At 40.8% G+C, this 20,537-nt stretch overlaps 1 protein-coding gene and 1 pseudogene across 1 annotated transcript; one reads left to right on the top strand and one right to left on the bottom strand.

The window, feature by feature from the left end:
• Positions 1-1,481: 1,481 nt before the first annotated feature.
• LOC119515393 (transmembrane protein 128-like) lies at positions 1,482-2,278 on the bottom strand. The gene has a single exon (XM_037811288.1). It carries the CDS (start codon positions 2,276-2,278, stop codon positions 1,793-1,795), a length of 486 nt encoding a protein of 161 aa, XP_037667216.1. The 3' UTR covers positions 1,482-1,792.
• A 3,171-nt stretch (positions 2,279-5,449) lies between these two features.
• Positions 5,450-7,321, top strand: LOC119515387 (annotated as a pseudogene).
• The last annotated feature ends 13,216 nt before the right edge of the window (positions 7,322-20,537 follow it).

Raw genomic sequence — 20,537 nt, 5'->3', positions numbered from 1 at the left:
AGGGACTTACCTGATCCTCTCGACAACCTAGCAACATGTCCAAGGACAGCAGTGATTAGGTGATAGAATCAGAAATCTGGCTTAGTCTCAGCACCTCAGCTTTTCCCTCTGTTCTGTGAGGAAAACACATTAACACAGAGTTGTTTAATTTCCTCCATAATATAATTGTTTAAGTGTAGTTGTTTGCTTTGTTTTTAAGCTAAAATTTGGATAAGGACACTGTGAAAGTTAATTTCATATGACGACTCAAAATAGGTTATGGAGTCTAGGTGTGTGGTAAAGCACTGGCCTGTTTGTTAATGTGAGGGTATTTCAAGGTGGGATTTTCATCTATAATCCATTGATTACATCTACCATCAATATTATTTTACCAGAGCTGCTACAACAAATGCCACACAATGGGTTGGTTTAAACAATAAGAATTTATTGGCTCACAGTTTGGAGGATAGAAGACCAAAATCAAGATTTCAGCAAAAACCCTGCTTTCTCCCAGAGGCAGAAGTGTTCTGGTGATGGCAGCCCTCCATCACGTGGCCCCTCTCTCTCTGGCTTCTCCTAGTTCTGGATTCTACTAACTTCTGGCTTCTTCTGACTGACTGTGTCTGAATTTCCTCTCTTTTTAAGGCCTTCAGTAATACAGATTAAGTCTAACCCTGATTCGATTCGGTTTCATTAAATTAGAGATCCTATTCACAAATTAGTCCATACTTAACTAACAGTAACACCTTCAAGGTTCTATTTACAAATTAGTTTACACCCACAGGAAAGGGAATTAAGGTTTGAACATATCTTTTGTGGGGTACATGATTCAGTCCCCAGTGATCAACAATGGATATTGCCTTTAGCAATGTTGGGAGTCTCCTCTTCAATCAGTAGAGGTCTTAAAAGCCAGAATTGAGGATTTCAGAAGTCAACAGAGGAATTTGGACTCAACTTCAGCATTAGCTCTCTCGGGAGTTTCCAGCCAGCCAGCTTCCCTGGGGGAATTCAGACTAAGAATTTCCGCATCACCGTTACCTGAATTTTCAGCTTCAGTCCTGCCCTATGGAGTTCAGACTTGCCAGCTCCCATGATTGCATAAGCCAATTCCTTATAATAAATCTCTCTCTTTTTTTTTTAAGTTTATGAAAATAATTTATTTAAATTTTAAGGAAAAAATTTATACATATTTAAAAATGATTAAAAGTTCATAGGTTAAACAAATGCTAAAAGCCCAATAATTTACACAATGATAAAATCTAAAGTGATTTCAAAGACACTGAAAACACAAAATACTATAAATTGGTCCTCTTGCCTAAAAAAGCCATTATAAAAATTAAGAGAGAGTAATTTTGTAAGGTGGGTAAAAGGCACATGACAATATCATCCCTTTATATACATATCCAGTCATGTTACACAATGAACTAGCCTCCTGCTATTCTTTAAAGAACAGTGTAAACAATTTATTTACAATATTGGGAGTGCATTATGCACTTACAATAAAACTTTGCTAAATTTTTACATCACTACTTTCTCCAAAACTTCAAATGGATCAACATTTCGAAAGTTATTTCTAGGTAACATGGACATCTGGAAAATTCAATAATCACTTGAGCTTAATAATATGCCAATGAAATATAATTTATTCTGATTTCAACTATGGATCTCTAAAGTCACAATTTATTCGAGGAAACCACTCATTTGACAGATAGGAGAATACATTATAGCTTTTTCATTATCTGTCTGTGTCACTTTCAGCTAGCTGGATGTTAGTCATTCACTTTAAATTTGAATGCCTTCAAACCTTTAGAAATCATCCAAGGAGTGAGATAAACATTATAACCCCCATAAACTGGGTAAACAACAACAAAGGAGTGAAAAATGACCACACATGCCATAAAGCAATATTGAAGCAAATTCCCGCTGCGATAAAAGCAGCTGTCGTAATGGGTATCAACGTTGGGTACTTGGTATCATAATCTTCAATTCCACAATGCCATTCCAGATAGAGTATGCAGTAAAATGCAATCAATAAGCTGACAAGCAACAAAGCACCACCAGAGAGAAACCAACTACTAGTGTGAATGTTTTCTTTAATAGCTTTAAAGAAGTCAACGTAATAGGTCACAACAATGGATGGCAAAATCCAGAATCCAGAACGGATATTAAGTCTTGGAAGAGGTTTCTCCTTTTTCTCAACAGCCGGCCTGGAACCACCGTCTTCGTCCAGCGGAACCTCGGTGTCCGGCGGGAACAGGTACCGCTTGCGGAGACTCTCCCGCGCCCGCTGAGCGTCCATCTTCGCACCGCCCCGGAAACGGGACGGAAGTCTAAATCTCTTTTCTTATATAATATATATGTGTATATCTCCTGTTGGTTCTGTTTCTTTGGAGAAATACAGATACTAAGTCATGAAAAATCAAAGGTACACCATGCGAAAAATTAAAAAGGCCACATTTTAGATGTATCAGGTTTGATCATTTCTAGTCCATGGCCCATTAATCAAATATTGAATTATTTCTGTGTGAACAGCCAGTTGCAATTATACAAAAGTATTTCATAAATATTTTCGATAAATTCATGGGAATTTGAGTTGGTAATGAAAAAATAAAGACCATACGGCTTGAAAATCTCAACCAGAATTAGGTGAGAAGCATCTTAATTTTATTTTAAAAAGAAAAGGAAAAGAAAAGAAAACTTAGCTGTTTGGAGAACACAAGCCTCAGCCCTTCTGGTCCCAGTATCCAATAACGCCAGGGATTGTGATAGCACTGGGATCTAGGTTCAAATTACAGTTCCCCTGCTTCTTCTGTATGTGACCTAGGGCAATTTACTTAAGCATTCCCAGGAGTTTTTATTTTCCTTCTTGTACCAGTTTGTATATATTATGTACCCCAGAAAAAAACATGTTCTTTGATGCAATCTTGTGGGGGCAGATGTATTAGTGTTGATTAAGTTGGAACCTTTGGATTAGGTTGTTTCCATGGAAATGTGACCCACCCAACTGTAGGTGATAACTGATTAGATAATTTCCATGGAGGTGTGGTCCTGCCCATTCAGCATGGGCCTTGATTAGTTTACTAGAGACTTGTATAAGTGCTCAGACGGAAGGAGCTTCAGCCAAGAGAGAGCAACTGAATGTGACATTTTGGAAGAGCTGCAATTTGCAGAGACATTTTGAAGACGGCCATTGAAAGCAGAGTTTTGCTGATGCTTTGGAAGTATTAGCTCAGAGTTTGCCCCAAGAAGCTGCACAGAGACCTTTTGGAGAACGCCATTTTGAAACACAACCTGGGAGCAAGCAGACGCCAGCCATGTGCCTTCCCAGCTAACAGAGGTTTTCCAGATGCCAATGGCCTTCCTCCAGTGACGGTACCCTATTATAGACGCCTTACCTTGGACACCTTAAGGCCTTAAGACTGTAACTCTGTAACCGAATAAACCCCTTTATAAAAGCCAATCCATTTTTGGTATTGTGCATTCTGGCAGCATTAGCAAACTGGAACACTCCTGCCTTTATTGAAGGTTATTATGAGGATTAAGTGATACAATGTAAATTAAGTGCCTATGAAGGTCTCTAGTAAATGTTGATTTCCTTCCTTTACCAGAACCCCCTTTTCACAACACAAATATTCACAAAAATGTGCCCACTGACTATCCTGGTAATGCTAGTCAAAATCGTCTTACGAGACCGAGCAGTGGGAACAGGCACCAGGAGCAAGAGTTTCTAAACTTTACTATATCATTTGTGAGTGCTATGACTGTTGAAGAGTCATTGAACCTCTCTGCCTGGGTTTTTTCATCTGCAGGGTCAGAGTGGGGGTGGGGGTACACATAAAACCTCACTGTTCTACCGAGATCACAATGTAGGATAGCTGTGGATAAAACTGAGATAACAAAAGATAAAATTCTCTCAATATACTAGATATTATGGATGAAACGCTCAATTGAATGGGGTTTAGTATTGAAGGTAATGAAAACTGGCACTTAAAAATTTTATTTAAAAAATTTATTAAAATCTTGTTTTCTGGGAAGATAGCAGAATAAGAGAGGCAGAGGTAACTTCACTTTTGAATAACTAGGAAAAGGCAGAAAATGACCAGGACAGTGGCTCCAGGGCATAAGCGGCCAGAGAGGGACTTCTACATTACCTAGGGAGGACCTGGATGAAAAAGCAGAGATATTACGACTGAAATGAGGGGGTGAGTTTTTTGATCACAACAGCCCCGCCGGCTTCTGCCTGCCAGCCAGAGTCGGTAAAGAAGAAACCGCGCACTCCCGCACTCCCAGCTCCGCAGCCAGCTCAGGAGAGCACCCTTCTCAGTCCTGCAGCCGGGAGCTCCCGTGTGGGAACTTGGGAACCAACAGACTAGATTTAGCCACACACAGAGACCTTGCTGCGGGGTGCAGTGCTTACCACACAACCCTGAGGGAGGCCGCTGCGGGAGTCTGGTTTTGGGGGAGACTGGGGGGCCCTCCCCTCGGGAGGAGAGGGGACACAGGGCAGAGCAGAGCGGATCCGGATCCGACCGGTAGCAGGTGAGAAAGACGCTCTCTGTTCCGCATCCTGCATCCTTTCTCCACAGAGGCCTGCAGAACTCACGGTGCCCCTGGGGCAGAGACGGGGGCAAGGGAAACAGCCACGTGGAAGCACCAAAAGTTCCTCCCCAACACCAGCGACCCGTGGGTGCATGACGGGCAGGGCCGACAAATAGCAGGGTGTTTCCAGTCTGGCTGAGGGCTGGGGAAGGTGAGAATCTCAGTCCTACAGACCGAGGTTGTCCCGATCAGAAGCATAAAAATCACCAGACACGTTATGCCCTCAAGCGGATTCTCCGCTAAGGTGCACAGTGTCCAACCCCCACCCCTGGGGCTGGCAGTCTCCAGCATCCACGGAGACCTGCTGCATTATCACCTGGTTTGCGGGCTGCCACAGTCAGAGGAAAGAGAGATTGAGGGGAAGAGGTGGCCCAAGAGTGCCATCTGCTGGGAAGGCAGTGAAAGTGCACTCTGGCAAATCGCTGTTCTGCCAAATCCTCTGCAGATGTCCAAATAGACTTGCTGCTCCTGCGGCAGGCCTTGGCCTCGGTCTGGCAGGGAATTATTGATAAACCAAGTGCCAAAGGAGATTTTCAACGCAAATCCAAGCAACTATAAAATCTGAAGGGGTTGGGGGGAGGCAGGGGCGAGGTTTCAAGATGGTGGTGGTGGAGTGGCTGACCAAGGGGCCGAAGTGAAGATCCCTACGACGTAGAAGACACCAGAAATAGCCCACTAGAACAGTGTGGTTTTGTTTGTCCCCCCACCCTGCAGATGGAAAAACCGAGGCAGAGAGGTTCAATGACTCCTCAACAATCATAGCGCTCACAGGTTTAGAAATAGCAGTCCAGGGAACTCAGCAGAAGTGTCGCCTTTTTTTTTTTTTTTTTTTTTTTTTGTAGTGAACAAGTAAACAATACAGATTTTAAACATGGGACTGACATCTACATTATCCACCAGGAGTGGAAAATTGATGAACCCCACAGACCAGGCCCAAAAAGAAGCCGGGAAGAGAGAATTAAAGAAGAACAAAAAATAGTGCATGATGGCATGAGCTGCAGTTTTAAAGATGAAGGATCCCAAAGCAGATTATCTGGGACATGGAGAAATTGGATGAAATGGAGTTTAAATCTGTGCAACAGCCTCAGTTAAATGAGAAGGTGTTGAAAGACAAATGTAAAAAACTGCACGAAACCTTTGAATGTATTCTACGACTTTATGATAAAAAGAATCCAGATATTTACAAAGAATTGAGAAAAATGGAAGTAGAATATGAACAGAAGAGGGATCAACTTAGTCAATATTTTGATGCTGTCAAGAATGCTCAGCACATGAAAGTTGAGAGTATTCCTTTGCCAGATATGCCTCATGCTCTTTCCACGTCTTGATCCAGGATATTCCACTTCCTTTTGCCCAGCCACCTTCCATCTTAGACTACAGCCTATGAATCTCCATCTCAGGCAGTTCCTATACTTCCTCTTCTTGGACATGGTGTTCCACGTTTGCCCCCTGGCAGAAAACCTCCTGGTTCTCCCCCTGGTCTACCTCCTCCTCAAGTCTTGCAGATGTATGACCATAAACTGGGCTTTGCCCTAGATCTTCCTCTTCTTTGGTAAGATGAAGACATGTTATATAGTTCTGAACTTGCTCAGTGAGATCATGATGCTGATGTTTCCAGCAACAGTGAGGATGACGGCTATCCTGAGGACATGGATCAAGATAAACATGATGACAGCACTGATGACAGTGGCACTGACAGATCAGATGGAGAAGGTGAGGGGGATGAATTTGTATACCATGATAATAGTTAGAGAGACAACATTAAAGAAACAAAGTCAGGGCTGAGTGTACAGTTTGTGGATATGCCTGGAAAATCAAGGAGAAAAAGAAAAACATGAAGGAACTGAGTCCTCTTCAAGCCATGCTTTGAATGGCAGGTCAGGCAATCCCAGAGGAGGGACAAAAACTAGAAGAATTTTCAGAGGATGATGATGAAGATAATTCTGATGATTCTGAAGCAGAAAAGCAATCACAATAAACAGCATAAAGAAGACTCTCTTTCTGATGGCACATCTATACCTTCTTCACAGCAGCAGGCTCCTCCATAGTCTGTTCCTCCTTCTCAGATACAAGCACCTCCCATGCCAGGACCACCTCCTCTTGGACCACAACCTGCACCACCTTTACGGCCACCTGGACCACCTATAGACCTTCCTCCTGGGTTGCCTCCAGGATCTCCTCCATTCCTGAGGACAACTGGAATGCCAGGACTCCAGGGGCCTTTACTCTGACTTTTACCTCCAGGACCACTACCCCTGGTCCTTCCCCAGGGGTATCTCCACTAAGACTACCTCTTCCCATGCCTTCAGGTATCACTCCACCTCGTCTTGGCATGATGCACCCATTTTTGGTGCTTCCACTTGTACCTGTACCACTTGGGCTCTTCCCACCAGCTCTGTTGCCAAACCCAGGGGTTTTAAGTGCCCCACCCAATTTGATTCAGCAACCCAAGGCAGATTATATGAGTGCAGCCAGCATTGAGAAGAAAGCCATAGCAACTGTCAGTGCCAAGCCACAGATTACTAATCCCAAGGTGGAGATTACTTGATTTGTGCCCACTGCACTGAGAGTATGTCAGGAGAATAAAGGGGCCACTGCTACTCCACAAAGAAAGTCAGAGGATGGTTCTACTGTGCCTGTTGCCAAAGCAGCCACCAAATCTGGTCCTTTTGTTCCTGTTTCAGTACAAACTAAGGATGATGTGTATGAAGTTTTCATGAAAGAAATGGAAGGGCTACTCTGACAGGTTTTGATGACATGACAGGTTTCTGTTTATATCAGTGGTTCATGGAGAAAGAGGCTCTTATTAAGGTTAGGTGAAAGAGCTACTTTCACTGTCAGGGTGTTTTCTAATTTCAGTGCCAAGAATATCCTAAAATTTAGCCTTGGTCAGAATTTAGTGCATTTAAGAGAGGGTATTTCATTCAGAATAGATTGATTATTGAAACAGCGCTGCTAACATCCATTCCCTTTCATATCACCATTTCCATCCCATTTCTTTCTCTTCTCCAATTTTTTTGTAACGTGATCAGGAGACCTCAGTTACTTATTGGTTTTTCTCTCCTTTCTTGTGTGCTGTGGTCAACTGAGTAGAGATTTCTGAGGAACTGGTTTATTTTACCCCATCTTGGCTTTTGTGTTTGAATTATTTTAAATATTTTCCTGTAAATATTTTGTAATATTTTACTTATAGTGAAATGGATCACAATGTCATTTCCTAATACAAAGCAGGATTCGTTGGAAGAAAATGTACAATTCTTTGATTAAAATTATTTCCCACTGACTTAAACTTTAAGTGTTTTGCATAAAAATTAATAAACATTCTACACCACCCCCAACAAAAAAAGTCTTAGGTGACCGAGGGAAGTCAACTTTCAAAATAATCTTATTACAATAATCAAATGCCAAAAAATCAGCAGAAAATCATAAAGCACATAAAGATGCAAGAAGATATGGCCAAGCCAAATGGCCAAATTAAGAAGCTGGAGGAGACACAGAATTTAGAGCAACTAATCAAAGAAGTACATACAAATCCCCAAAATAACTTCAATGGCTTGGCTAAAGACAAAAATGATATCAAGAAGACACTAGAGAGGCAGGGCAAGATGGCGGACTGGTGAGCTGTATGTTTTAGTTACTCCTCCAGGAAAGTAGGTAGAAAGCCAGGAAATGCGTGGACTGGACACCACAGAGCAATCTGACTTTGGGCATACTTCATACAACACTCATGAAAACGTGGAACTGCTGAGATCAGTGAAATCTGTAAGTTTTTCTAGCCAGGGGACCCGCACCCCTCCCTGCCAGGCTCAGTCCCATGGGAGGAGGGGCTGTCAGCTCTGGGAAGGAGAAGGGAGAACTGCAGTGGCAGCCCTTATCAGAAACTCATTCTACTGATCCAAACTCCAACCATAGATAGACTGAGACCAGACACCAGAGAATCTGAGAGCAGCCAGCCCAGCAGAGAGGAGACAGGCATAGAAGAAAACAGCATGAAAAAACCCAAAATAAAAGCGGAGGATTTTTGGAGTTCTGGTGAACATAGAAAGGGGAAGGGCAGAGCTCAGGCCCTGAGGCTCATATGCAAATCCCGAAGAAAAGCTGATCTCTCTGCCCTGTGGACCTTTCCTTAATGGCCCTAATTGCTTTGTCTCTTAGCATCTCAATAACCCATTAGATCTGTGAGGAGGGCCTTTTTTTTTTTTTTTTAATCGTTTTTTCTTTTTCTAAAACAATTACTCTAAGAAGCCCAATACAGAAAGCCTCAAAGACTTGCAATTTGGGCAGGTCAAGACAAGAGCAGAACTAAGAGAGCTCTGAGTCAAAAGTCAATAATCCAGTGGCTGAGAAAATTCACTAAACACCACAACCTCCCAAGAAAAGGGGAGTGTCCGCTCACAGCCATCATCCTGGTGGACAGGAAACACTCCTGCCCATTGCCAGCACCATAGCCCAGAGCTGCCCCAGACAACCCAGTGTGACAGAAGTGCTTCAAATAACAGGCACACACCACAAAACTGGGCGTGGACATTAGCCTTCTCTGCAACCTCAGCTGATTGTCCCAGAGTTGGGAAGGTGGAGCAGTGTGAATTAACAAAGCCCCATTCAGCCATCATTTCAGCAGACTGGGAGCCTCCCTACACAGCCCAGCAGCCCAGAACTGCCCTGGGGGTACTCACCTGTGACATAGCACAGTCATCCCTCAACAGAGGACCAGGGGGTGCACGGCCTGGAAGAAGGACCCACCCGCAACTCTCAGGAGCCATACGCCAATACCAAGGACTTGTGGGTCAGTGGCAGAGACAAACTGTGGCAGGACTGAACTGAAGGATTAGACTATTGCAGCAACTATAAAACTCCAGGATCACCAGGGAGATTTGATTGTTAGAGCAACCCCCCTCCCTGACCACCCAGAAACATGCCCCATATACAGGGCGGGCAACACCAACTACACATGCAAACTTGGTACACCAATTGGACCTCACAAGACTCAGTCCCCTAATCACCACAAAAGCAAAGCAGGGGAGAACTGGCTTGTGAAGAACAGGTGGCTCGTGGACGCCACCTGCTGGTTAGTTAGAGAAAGTGTACTCCACGAAGCTGTAGATCTGATAAATTAGAGATAAGGACTTCAATTGGTCTACAAATCCTAAAAGAACCCTATCAAGTTCAGCAAATGCCAAGAGGCCAAAAACAACAGAAAATTAGAAAGCATATGAAAAAACCAGACGATATGGATAACCCAAGCCCAAGCACCCAAATCAAAAGACAGAAGAGACACAGCACCTAGAGCAGCTACTCAAAGAACTAAAGATGAACAATGAGACCATAGTACGGGAGACAAAGGATATCAAGAAGACCATAGAAGAGCATAAAGAAGACATTGCAAGACTAAATAAAAAAAAAAATAGATGATCTTATGGAAATTAAGGAAACTGTTGACCAAATTAAAAAGATTCTGGACACTCATAGTACAAGACTAGAGGAAGTTGAACAACGAATCAGTGACCTGGAAGATGACAGAATGGAAAATGAAAGCATAAAAGAAAGAATGGGGAAAAAAATTGAAAAAATCGAAATGGACCTCAGGGATATGATAGATAATATGAAACGTCCGAATATAAGACTCATTGGTGTTCCAGAAGGGGAAGAAAAGGGTAAAGGTCTAGGAAGAGTATTCAAAGATATTGTTGGGGAAAACTTCCCAAATCTTCTAAACAACATAAATACACAAATCATAAATGCCCAGTGAACTCCAGATAGAATAAATCCAAATAAACCCACTCCGAGACATATTCTGATCACACTGTCAAACATGGAAGAGAAGGAGCAAGTTCTGAAAGCAGCAAGAGAAAAGCAATTCAACACATACAAAGGAAACAGCATAAGACTAAGTAGTGACTACTCAGCAGCCACCATGGAAGCGAGAAGGCAGTGGCACGATATATTTAAAATTCTGAGTGAGAAAAATTTCCAACCAAGAATACTTTATCCAGCAAAGCTCTCCTTCAAATTTGAGGGAGAGCTTAAATTTTTCACAGACAAACAAATGCTGAGAGAATTTGCTAACAAGAGACCTGCCCTACTGGAGATACTCAAGGAAGCCCTACAGACAGAGAAACAAAGAAAGGAGAGAAAGACTTGGAGAAAGGTTCAGTACTAAAGAGATTTGGTATGGGTACAATAAAGGATATTAATAGAGAGAGGGGAAAAATATATATGACAAACATAAACCAAAGGATAAGATGGCTGATTCAAGAAATGCCTTCACGGTTATAACGTTGAAAGTAAATGGATTAAATTCCCCAATTAAAAGGTATAGATTCGCAGAATGGATCAAAAAAAAAAAATGGACCATCAATATGTTGCATACAAGAGACTCATCTTAGACACAGGGACACAAAGAAATTGAAAGTGAAAGGATGGAAAAAATATTTCATGCAAGCTATAGCCAAAAGAAAGCAGGTGTAGCAATATTAATCTCAGATAAAATAGACTTTAAATGCAGGGATGTTTTGAGAGACAAAGAAGGCTACTACATACTAATAAAAGGGGCAATTCAACAAAAAGGAATAACAATCATAAATGTCTATGCACCCAATCAAGGTGCCACAAAATACATGAGAGAAACACTGGCAAAACTAAAGGAAGCAATTGATGTTTCCACAGTAATTGTGGGAGACTTCAACACATCACTCTCTCCTATAAATAGATCAACCAGACAGAAGACCAATAAGGAAATTGAAAACCTAAACAATATGGTAAATGAATTAGATTTAACAGACATATACAGAACATTACATCCCAAATCACCAGGATACACATACTTTTCTAGTGCTCACGGAACTTTCTCCAGAATAGATCATATGCTGGGACATAAAACAAGCCTCAATAAATTTAAAAAGATTGAAATTATTCAAAGCACATTCTCTGACCACAATGGAATACAATTAGAAGTCAATAACCATCAGAGACTTAGAAAATTCACAAATACCTGGAGGTTAAACAACACACTCCTAAACAATCAGTGGGTTAAAGAAGAAATAGCAAGAGAAATTGCTAAATATATAGAGATGAATGAAAATGAGAACACAACATACCAAAACCTATGGGATGCAGCAAAAGCAGTGCTAAGGGGGAAATTTATAGCACTAAACGCATATATTAAAAAGGAAGAAAGAGCCAAAATCAAAGAACTAATGGATCAACTGAAGAAGCTAGAAAATGAACAGCAAACCAAACCTAAACCAAGTAGAAGAAAAGAAATAACAAGGATTAAAGCAGAAATAAATGACATAGAGAACAAAAAAACAATAGAGAGGATAAATATCACCAAAAGTTGGTTCTTTGAGAAGATCAACAAGATTGACAAGCCCCTAGCTAGACTGACAAAATCAAAAAGAGAGAACACCCGTATAAACAAAATAATGAATGAAAAAGATGACATAACTGCAGATCCTGAAGAAATTCAAAAAATTATAAGAGGATACTATGAGGAGAGGCGGGGCAAGATGGCAGACTGGTGAGCTGTAAGTTTTAGTTACTCCTCCAGGAAAGTAGGTAAAAAGCCAGGAACTGCGTGGACTGGACACCACAGAGCAATCTGTCTTTGGGCATACTTCATACAACACTCATGAAAACGTGGAACTGCTGAGATCAGCGAAATCTGTAAGTTTTTGTGGCCAGGGGACCCGCGCCCCTCCCGGCCAGGCTCAGTCCCGGGGGAGGAGGGGCTGTCAGCTCCGGGAAGGAGAAGGGAAAACTGCAGTGGCTGCTCTTATCGGAAACTCATTCTACTGATTCAAACTCCAATCATAGATAGACTGAGATCAGACACCAGAGACTCTGAGAGCAGCCAGCCCAGCAGAGAGGAGACAGGCATAGAAAAAAAACAACACGAAAAACTCCAAAATAAAAGCAGAGGATTTTTGGAGTTCTGGTGAACACAGAAAGGGGAAGGGTGGAGCTCAGGCCTTGAGGCGCATATGCAAATCCCGAAGAAAAGCTGATCTCTCTGCCCTGTGGACCTTTCCTTAATGGCCCTGGTTGCTTTGTCTATTAGCATTTCAATAACCCATTAGATCTCTGAGGAGGGCCGTTTTTTTTTTTTTAAATCCTTTTTTCTTTTTCTAAAACAATTACTCTAATAAGCCCAATACAGAAAGCTTCAAAGAATTGCAGTTTGGGCACGTCAAGTCAAGAGCAGAACTAAGAGAGCTCTGAGACAAAAGGCAATAATCCAGTGGCTGAGAAAATTCGCTAAACAACACAACTTCCCAAGAAAAGGGGGGTGTCCGCTCACAGCCACCATCCTGGTGGACAGGAAACACTCCTGCCCATCGCCAGCCCCATAGCCTAGAGCTGCCCCAGACAACCCAGTGTGACGGAAGTGCTTCAAATAACAGGCACACACCACAAAACTGGGCGTGGACATTAGCTTTCCCTGCAACCTCAGCTGAATGTCCCAGAGCTGGGAAGGTGGAGCAGTGTGAATTAACAAAGCCCCATTCAGCCATCATTTGAGCAGACTGGGAGCCTCCCTACACAGCCCAGCAGCCCAGAACTGCCCTGGGGGGACGGCACTCACCTGTGACATAGCACAGTCATCCCTCAACAGAGGACCCGGGGTGCACAGCCTGGAAGAGGGGCCCACTTGCAAGTCTTAGGAGCCATATGCCAATACCAAAGACTTGTGGGTCAGTGGCAGAGACAAACTGTGGCAGGACTGAACTGAAGGATTAGACTATTGCAGCAGCTTTAAAACTCTAGGATCATCAGGGAGATTTGATTGTTAGGGCCACCCCCCCTCCCCGACTGCCCAGAAACACGCCCCACATACAGGGCAGGCAACACCAACTACACACGCAAGCTTGGTACACCAATTGGGCCCCACAAGACTCACTCCCCCACTCACCAAAAAGGCTAAGCAGGGGAGAACTGGCTTGTGGAGAACAGGTGGCTCGTGGACGCCACCTGCTGGTTAGTTAGAGAATGTGTACTCCACGAAGCTGTAGATCTGATAAATTAGAGATAAGGACTTCAATAGGTCTACAAACCCTAAAAGAACCCTATCAAGTTCAGCAAATGCCACGAGGCCAAAAACAACAGAAAATTATAAAGCATATGAAAAAACCAGACGATATGGATAACCCAAGCCCAAGCACCCAAATCAAAAGACCAGAAGAGACACAGCACCTAGAGCAGCTACTCAAAGAACTAAAGATGAACAATGAGACCATAGTACGGGATATGAAGGAAATCAAGAAGACCCTAGAAGAGCATAAAGAAGACATTGCAAGACTAAATAAAAATTGGATGATCTTATGGAAATTAAAGAAACTGTTGACCAAATTAAAAAGATTCTGGACACTCATAGTACAAGACTAGAGGAAGTTGAACAACGAATCAGTGACCTGGAAGATGACAGAATGGAAAATGAAAGCATAAAAGAAAGAATGGGGAAAAAAATTGAAAAACTCGAAATGGACCTCAGGGATATGATAGATAATATGAAACATCCGAATATAAGACTCATTGGTGTCTCAGAAGGGGAAGAAAAGGGTAAAGGTCTAGGAAGAGTATTCAAAGAAATTGTTGGGGAAAACTTCCCAAATCTTCTAAACAACATAAATACACAAATCATAAATGCTCAGCGAACTCCAAATAGAATAAATCCAAATAAACCCACTCCGAGACATATACTGATCACACTGTCAAACATAGAAGAGAAGGAGCAAGTTCTGAAAGCAGCAAGAGAAAAGCAATTCACCACATACAAAGGAAACAGCATAAGACTAAGTAGTGACTACTCAGCAGCCACCATGGAGGCAAGAAGGCAGTGGCACGATATATTTAAAATTCTGAGTGAGAGGAATTTCCAGCCAAGAATACTTTATCCAGCAAAGCTCTCCTTCAAATTTGAGGGAGAGCTTAAATTTTTCACAGACAAAGAAATGCTGAGAGAATTTGCTAACAAGAGACCTGCCCTACTGGAGATACTAAAGGGAGCCCTACAGACAGAGAAACAAAGACAGGACAGAGAGACTTGGAGAAAGGTTCAGTACTAAAGAGATTCGGTATGGGTACAATAAAGGATATTAATAGAGAGAGGGAAAAATATGGCAAACATAAACCAAAGGATAAGATGGCCGATTCAAGAAATGCCTTCACGGTTTTAACGTTGAATGTAAATGGATTAAACTCCCCAATTAAAAGATATAGATTCGCAGAATGGATCAAAAAAAATGAACCATCAATATGTTGCATACAAGAGACTCATCTTAGACACAGGGACACAAAGAAACTGAAAGTGAAAGGATGGAAAAAAATATTTCATGCAAGCTACAGCCAAAAGAAAGCAGGTGTAGCAATATTAATCTCAGATAAAATAGACTTCAAATGCAGGGATGTTTTGAGAGACAAAGAAGGCCACTACATACTAATAAAAGGGGCAATTCAGCAAGAAGAAATAACAATCGTAAATGTCTATGCACCCAATCAAGGTGCCACAAAATACATGAGAGAAACACTGGCAAAACTAAAGGAAGCAATTGATGTTTCCACAATAATTGTGGGAGACTTCAACACATCACTCTCTCCTATAGATAGATCAACCAGACAGAAGACCAATAAGGAAATTGAAAACCTAAACAATCTGATAAATGAATTAGATTTAACAGACATCTACAGGACATTACATCCCAAATCACCAGGATACACATACTTTTCTAGTGCTCACGGAACTTTCTCCAGAATAGATCATATGCTGGGACATAAAACAAGCCTCAATAAATTTAAAAAGATTGAAATTATTCAAAGCACATTCTCTGACCACAATGGAATACAATTAGAAGTCAATAACCATCAGAGACTTAGAAAATTCACAAATACCTGGAGGTTAAACAACACACTCCTAAACAATCAGTGGGTTAAAGAAGAAATAGCAAGAGAAATTGCTAAATATATAGAGACGAATGAAAATGAGAACACAACATACCAAAACCTATGGGATGCAGCAAAAGCAGTGCTAAGGGGGAAATTTATAGCACTAAACGCATATATTAAAAAGGAAGAAAGAGCCAAAATCAAAGAACTAATGGCTCAACTGAAGAAGCTAGAAAATGAACAGCAAACCAATCCTAAACCAAGTAGAAGAAAAGAAATAACAAGGATTAAAGCAGAAATAAATGACATAGAGAACAAAAAAACAATAGAGAGGATAAATATCACCAAAAGTTGGTTCTTTGAGAAGATCAGCAAGATTGACAAGCCCCTAGCTAGACTGACAAAATCAAAAAGAGAGAAGACCCATATAAACAAAATAATGAATGAAAAAGGTGACATAACTGCAGATCCTGAAGAAATTAAAAAAATTATAAGAGGATATTATGAACAACTGTATGGCAACAAACTGGATAATGTAGAAGAAATGGACAATTTCCTGGAAACATATGAACAACCTAGACTGACCAGAGAAGAAATAGAAGACCTCAACCAACCCATCACAAGCAAAGACATCCAATCAGTCATCAAAAATCTTCCCACAAATAAATGCCCAGGGACAGATGGCTTCACAGGGGATTTCTACCAAACTTTCCAGAAAGAACTGACACCAATCTTACTCAAACTCTTTCAAAACATTGAAAAAAATGGAACACTACCTAACTCGTTTTATGAAGCTAACATCAATCTAATACCAAAACCAGGCAAAGATGCTACAAAAAAGGAAAACTACCGGCCAATCTCCCTAATGAATATAGATGCAAAAATCCTCAACAAAATACTTGCAAATCGAATCCAAAGACACATTAAAAAAATCATACACCATGACCAAGTGGGGTTCATTCCAGGCATGCAAGGATGGTTCAACATAAGAAAATCAATCAATGTATTACAACACATTAACAAGTCAAAAGGGAAAAATCAATTGATCATCTCAATAGATGCTGAAAAAGCATTTGACAAAATCCAACATCCCTTTTTGATAAAAACACTTCAAAAGGTAGGAATTGAAGGAAACTTCCTCAACATGATAAAGAGCATATATGAAAAACCCACAGCCAGCATAGTACTCAATGGTGAGAGACTGAAAGCCTTCCCTCTAAGATCAGGAACAAGACAAGGATGCCCGCTGTCACCACTGTTATTCAACATTGTGCTGGAAGTGCTAGCCAGGGCAATCAGGCAAGACAAAGAAATAAAAGGCATCCAAATTGGAAAAGAAGAAGTAAAACTGTCATTGTTTGCAGATGATATGATCTTATATCTAGAAAACCCTGAGAAATCGACGATACAGCTATTAGAGCTAATAAACAAATTTAGCAAAGTAGCGGGATACAAGATTAATGCACATAAGTCAGTAATGTTTCTATATGCTAGAAATGAACAAACTGAAGAGACACTCAAGAAAAAGATACCATTTTCAATAGCAACTAAAAAAATCAAGTACCTAGGAATCAACTTAACCAAAGATGTAAAAGACCTATACAAAGAAAACTACATAACTGTACTAAAAGAAATAGAAGGGGACTTTAAAAGATGGAAAAATATTCCATGTTCATGGATAGGAAGGCTAAATGTCATTAAGATGTCAATTCTACCCAAACTCATCTACAGATTCAATGCAACCCCAATCAAAATTCCAACAACCTACTTTGCAGACTTGGAAAAGCTAGTTATCAAATTTATTTGGAAAGGGAAGATGCCTCGAATTGCTAAAGACACTCTAAAAAAGAAAAACGAAGTGGGAGGACTTACACTCCCTGACTTTGAAGCTTATTATAAAGCCACAGTTGCCAAAACAGCATGGTACTGGCACAAAGATAGACATATAGATCAATGGAATCGAATTGAGAATTCAGAGATAGCCCCTCAGATCTATGGCCGACTGATCTTTGATAAGGCCCCCAAAGTCACTGAACTGAGCCATAATGGTCTTTTCAACAAATGGGGCTCGGAGAGTTGGATATCCATATCCAAAAGAATGAAAGAGGACCCCTACCTCACCCCCTACACAAAAATTAACTCAAAATGGACCAAAGATCTCAATATAAAAGTAAGTACCATAAAACTCCTAGAAGATAATGTAGGAAAACATCTTCAAGACCTTGTATTAGGAGGCCACTTCCTAGACTTTACACCCAAAGCACAAGCAACAAAAGAAAAAATAGATAAATGGGAACTCCTCAAGCTTAGAAGTTTCTGCACCTCAAAGGAATTTCTCAAAAAGGTAAAGAGGCAGCCAACTCAATGGGAAAAAATTTTTGGAAACCATGTATCTGACAAAAGACTGATATCTTGCATATACAAAGAAATCCTACAACTCAATGACAATAGTACAGACAGCCCAATTATAAAATGGGCAAAAGATATGAAAAGACAGTTCTCTGAAGAGGAAATACAAATGGCCAAGAAACACATGAAAAAATGTTCAGCTTCACTAGCTATTAGAGAGATGCAAATTAAGACCACAATGAGATACCATCTAACACCGGTTAGAATGGCTGCCATTAAACAAACAGGAAACTACAAATGCTGGAGGGGATGTGGAGAAATTGGAACTCTTGTTCATTGTTGGTGGGACTGTATAATGGTTCAGCCACTCTGGAAGTCAGTCTGGCAGTTCCTTAGAAAACTAGATATAGAGCTACCATTCGATCCGGCGATTGCACTTCTCGGTATATACCCGGAAGATCGGAAAGCAGTGACACGAACAGATATCTGCACGCCAATGTTCATAGCAGCATTATTCACAATTGCCAAGAGATGGAAACAACCCAAATGTCCTTCAACAGATGAGTGGATAAATAAAATGTGGTATATACACACGATGGAATACTACGCGGCAGTAAGAAGGAACGATCTCGTGAAACATATGACAACATGGATGAACCTTGAAGACATAATGCTGAGCGAAATAAGCCAGGCACAAAAAGAGAAATATTATATGCTACCACTAATGTGAACTTTGAAAAATGTAAAACAAATGGTTTATAATGTAGAATGTAGGGGAACTAGCAGTAGAGAGCAATTAAGGAAGGGGGAACAATAATCCAAGAAGAACAGATAAGCTATTTAACGTTCTGGGGATGCCCAGAAATGACTATGGTCTGTTAATTTCTGATGGATGTAGTAGGAACAAGTTCACTGAAATGTTGCTATATTATGTAACTTTCTTGGGGTAAAGTAGGAACATGTTGGAAGTTAAGCAGTTATCTTAGGTTAGTTGTCTTTTTCTTACTCCCTTGTTATGGTCTCTTTGAAATGTTCTTTTATTGTATGTTTTTTTTAAATTTTTTTTTAATTTTTTTTCATACAGTTGATTAAAAAGAAAAAGTTAAAAAAAAAAAAAAACAAGGAAAAAAAATATGTAGAGCCCCTTTGAGGAGCCTGTGGAGAATGCAGGGTTATTGGCCTTCCCCACCTCAATGGTTGCTAACATGACCACAGACATAGGGGACTGGTGGATTGATGGGTTGAGCCCTCTACCACAGGATTTACCCTTGGGAAGACGGTTGCTGCAAAGGAGAGGCTAGGCTTCCCTATAATTGTGCCTAAGAGCCTCCTCCCCAATGCCTCTTTGTTGCTCAGATGTGGCCCTTTCTGTCTAGCTAAGCCAACTTGAAAGGCGATATCACTGCCCTCCCCACTATGTGGGATCTGACACCCAGGAGAGTGAATCTCCCTGGCAACGTGGAATATGACTCCTGGGGAGGAATGTAGACCTGGCATCGTGGGACAGAGAACATCTTCTTGACCAAAAGGGGGATGTGAAAGGAAATGAAATAAGTTTCAGTGGCAGAGAGATTCCAAAAGGAGCCGAGAGGTCACTCTGGTGGGCACTCTTATGCACAATTTAGACAACCCTTTTTAGGTTCTAAAGAATTGGGGTAGCTGGTGGTGGATACCTGAAACTATCAAACTACAACCCAGAACCCATGAATCTCAAAGACAATTGTATAATAATGTAGCTTATGAGGGGTGACAATGGGTTTGGGAAAGCCATAAGGACCACACTCCACTTTGTCTAGTTTATGGATGGATGAGTAGAAAAATAGGGGAAGGAAACAAACAAACAAACAGACAAAGGTACCCAGCGTTCTTTTTTACTTCAATTGCTCTTTTTCACTCTAATTATTATTCTTGTTATTTTTGTGTGTGTGCTAATGAAGGTGTCAGGGATTGATTTAGGTGATGAATGTACAACTATGTAATGGTACTGTGAACAACTGAATGTATGATTTGTTTTGTATCACTGCGTGGTATGTGAATATATCTCAATAAAATGAAGATTTTAAAAAAAAGAGGACACTAGAAGAGCATAAAGAAGAATATGAAAGAGAAAATAGAAAAATAGCAGAGCTTATGGAAATGAATGATACTGTAGACCAAATTAAAAATAGAGACATATAACAGTAGAGTTGAAGAGGCAGAAGAAAGAATAAGTGAACTAGAGGGAAATACAATTAAATGTGAATGCACAAAAGAACAAATGGTGAAAAAGATGGAAAATTTTGAATTGATCCCAGGGAAATGATGGACAACATGAAGTGCACAAAGATAAGGGTCATTGGTATCCCAGAAGGAGAAGAGAAGAGCAAAAGGCTAGGAAGTGTATTTGAGGAGATACTTGGGAAAAACTTCCCAACCCTTATAAAAGACATACTACTGTCTTCTGTAGATAAAACAATAAGGCAGAAGAACAATAAGAAAATTGATAGAGAACCTGAACAGTGTGATAAATGAATTAGACCGAACAGACATATAGATCATTGCATCCCCAAACACCAGAATATACATTCTTCTCTAGGGCTCATGGAATGATCTCCAGGATAGATCATGTGATGGGGCACAAAATAGGTCTCAATTACTTTTAAAAGATTGAAATTATTCAAAGCACTTTCTCTGACAATAATGGAATGAAGTTGGAAATCAATAATCACCAAAGAACAAGAAGTCTCATA

Source organism: Choloepus didactylus, chromosome 2 (assembly GCF_015220235.1).
Source record: "Choloepus didactylus isolate mChoDid1 chromosome 2, mChoDid1.pri, whole genome shotgun sequence".
In the NCBI taxonomy this organism is placed as follows: domain Eukaryota; kingdom Metazoa; phylum Chordata; class Mammalia; order Pilosa; family Megalonychidae; genus Choloepus; species Choloepus didactylus.
Note: the sequence above shows the minus strand (reverse complement) of the source record. Positions and strands in the feature narration are given on the sequence as shown.

Bases quoted from the DNA above. Each gene is read 5' to 3' on its own strand.
- LOC119515393 (XM_037811288.1), bottom strand. From the start codon at position 2,278: ATGGACGCTCAGCGGGCGCGGGAGAGTCTCCGCAAGCGGTACCTGTTC.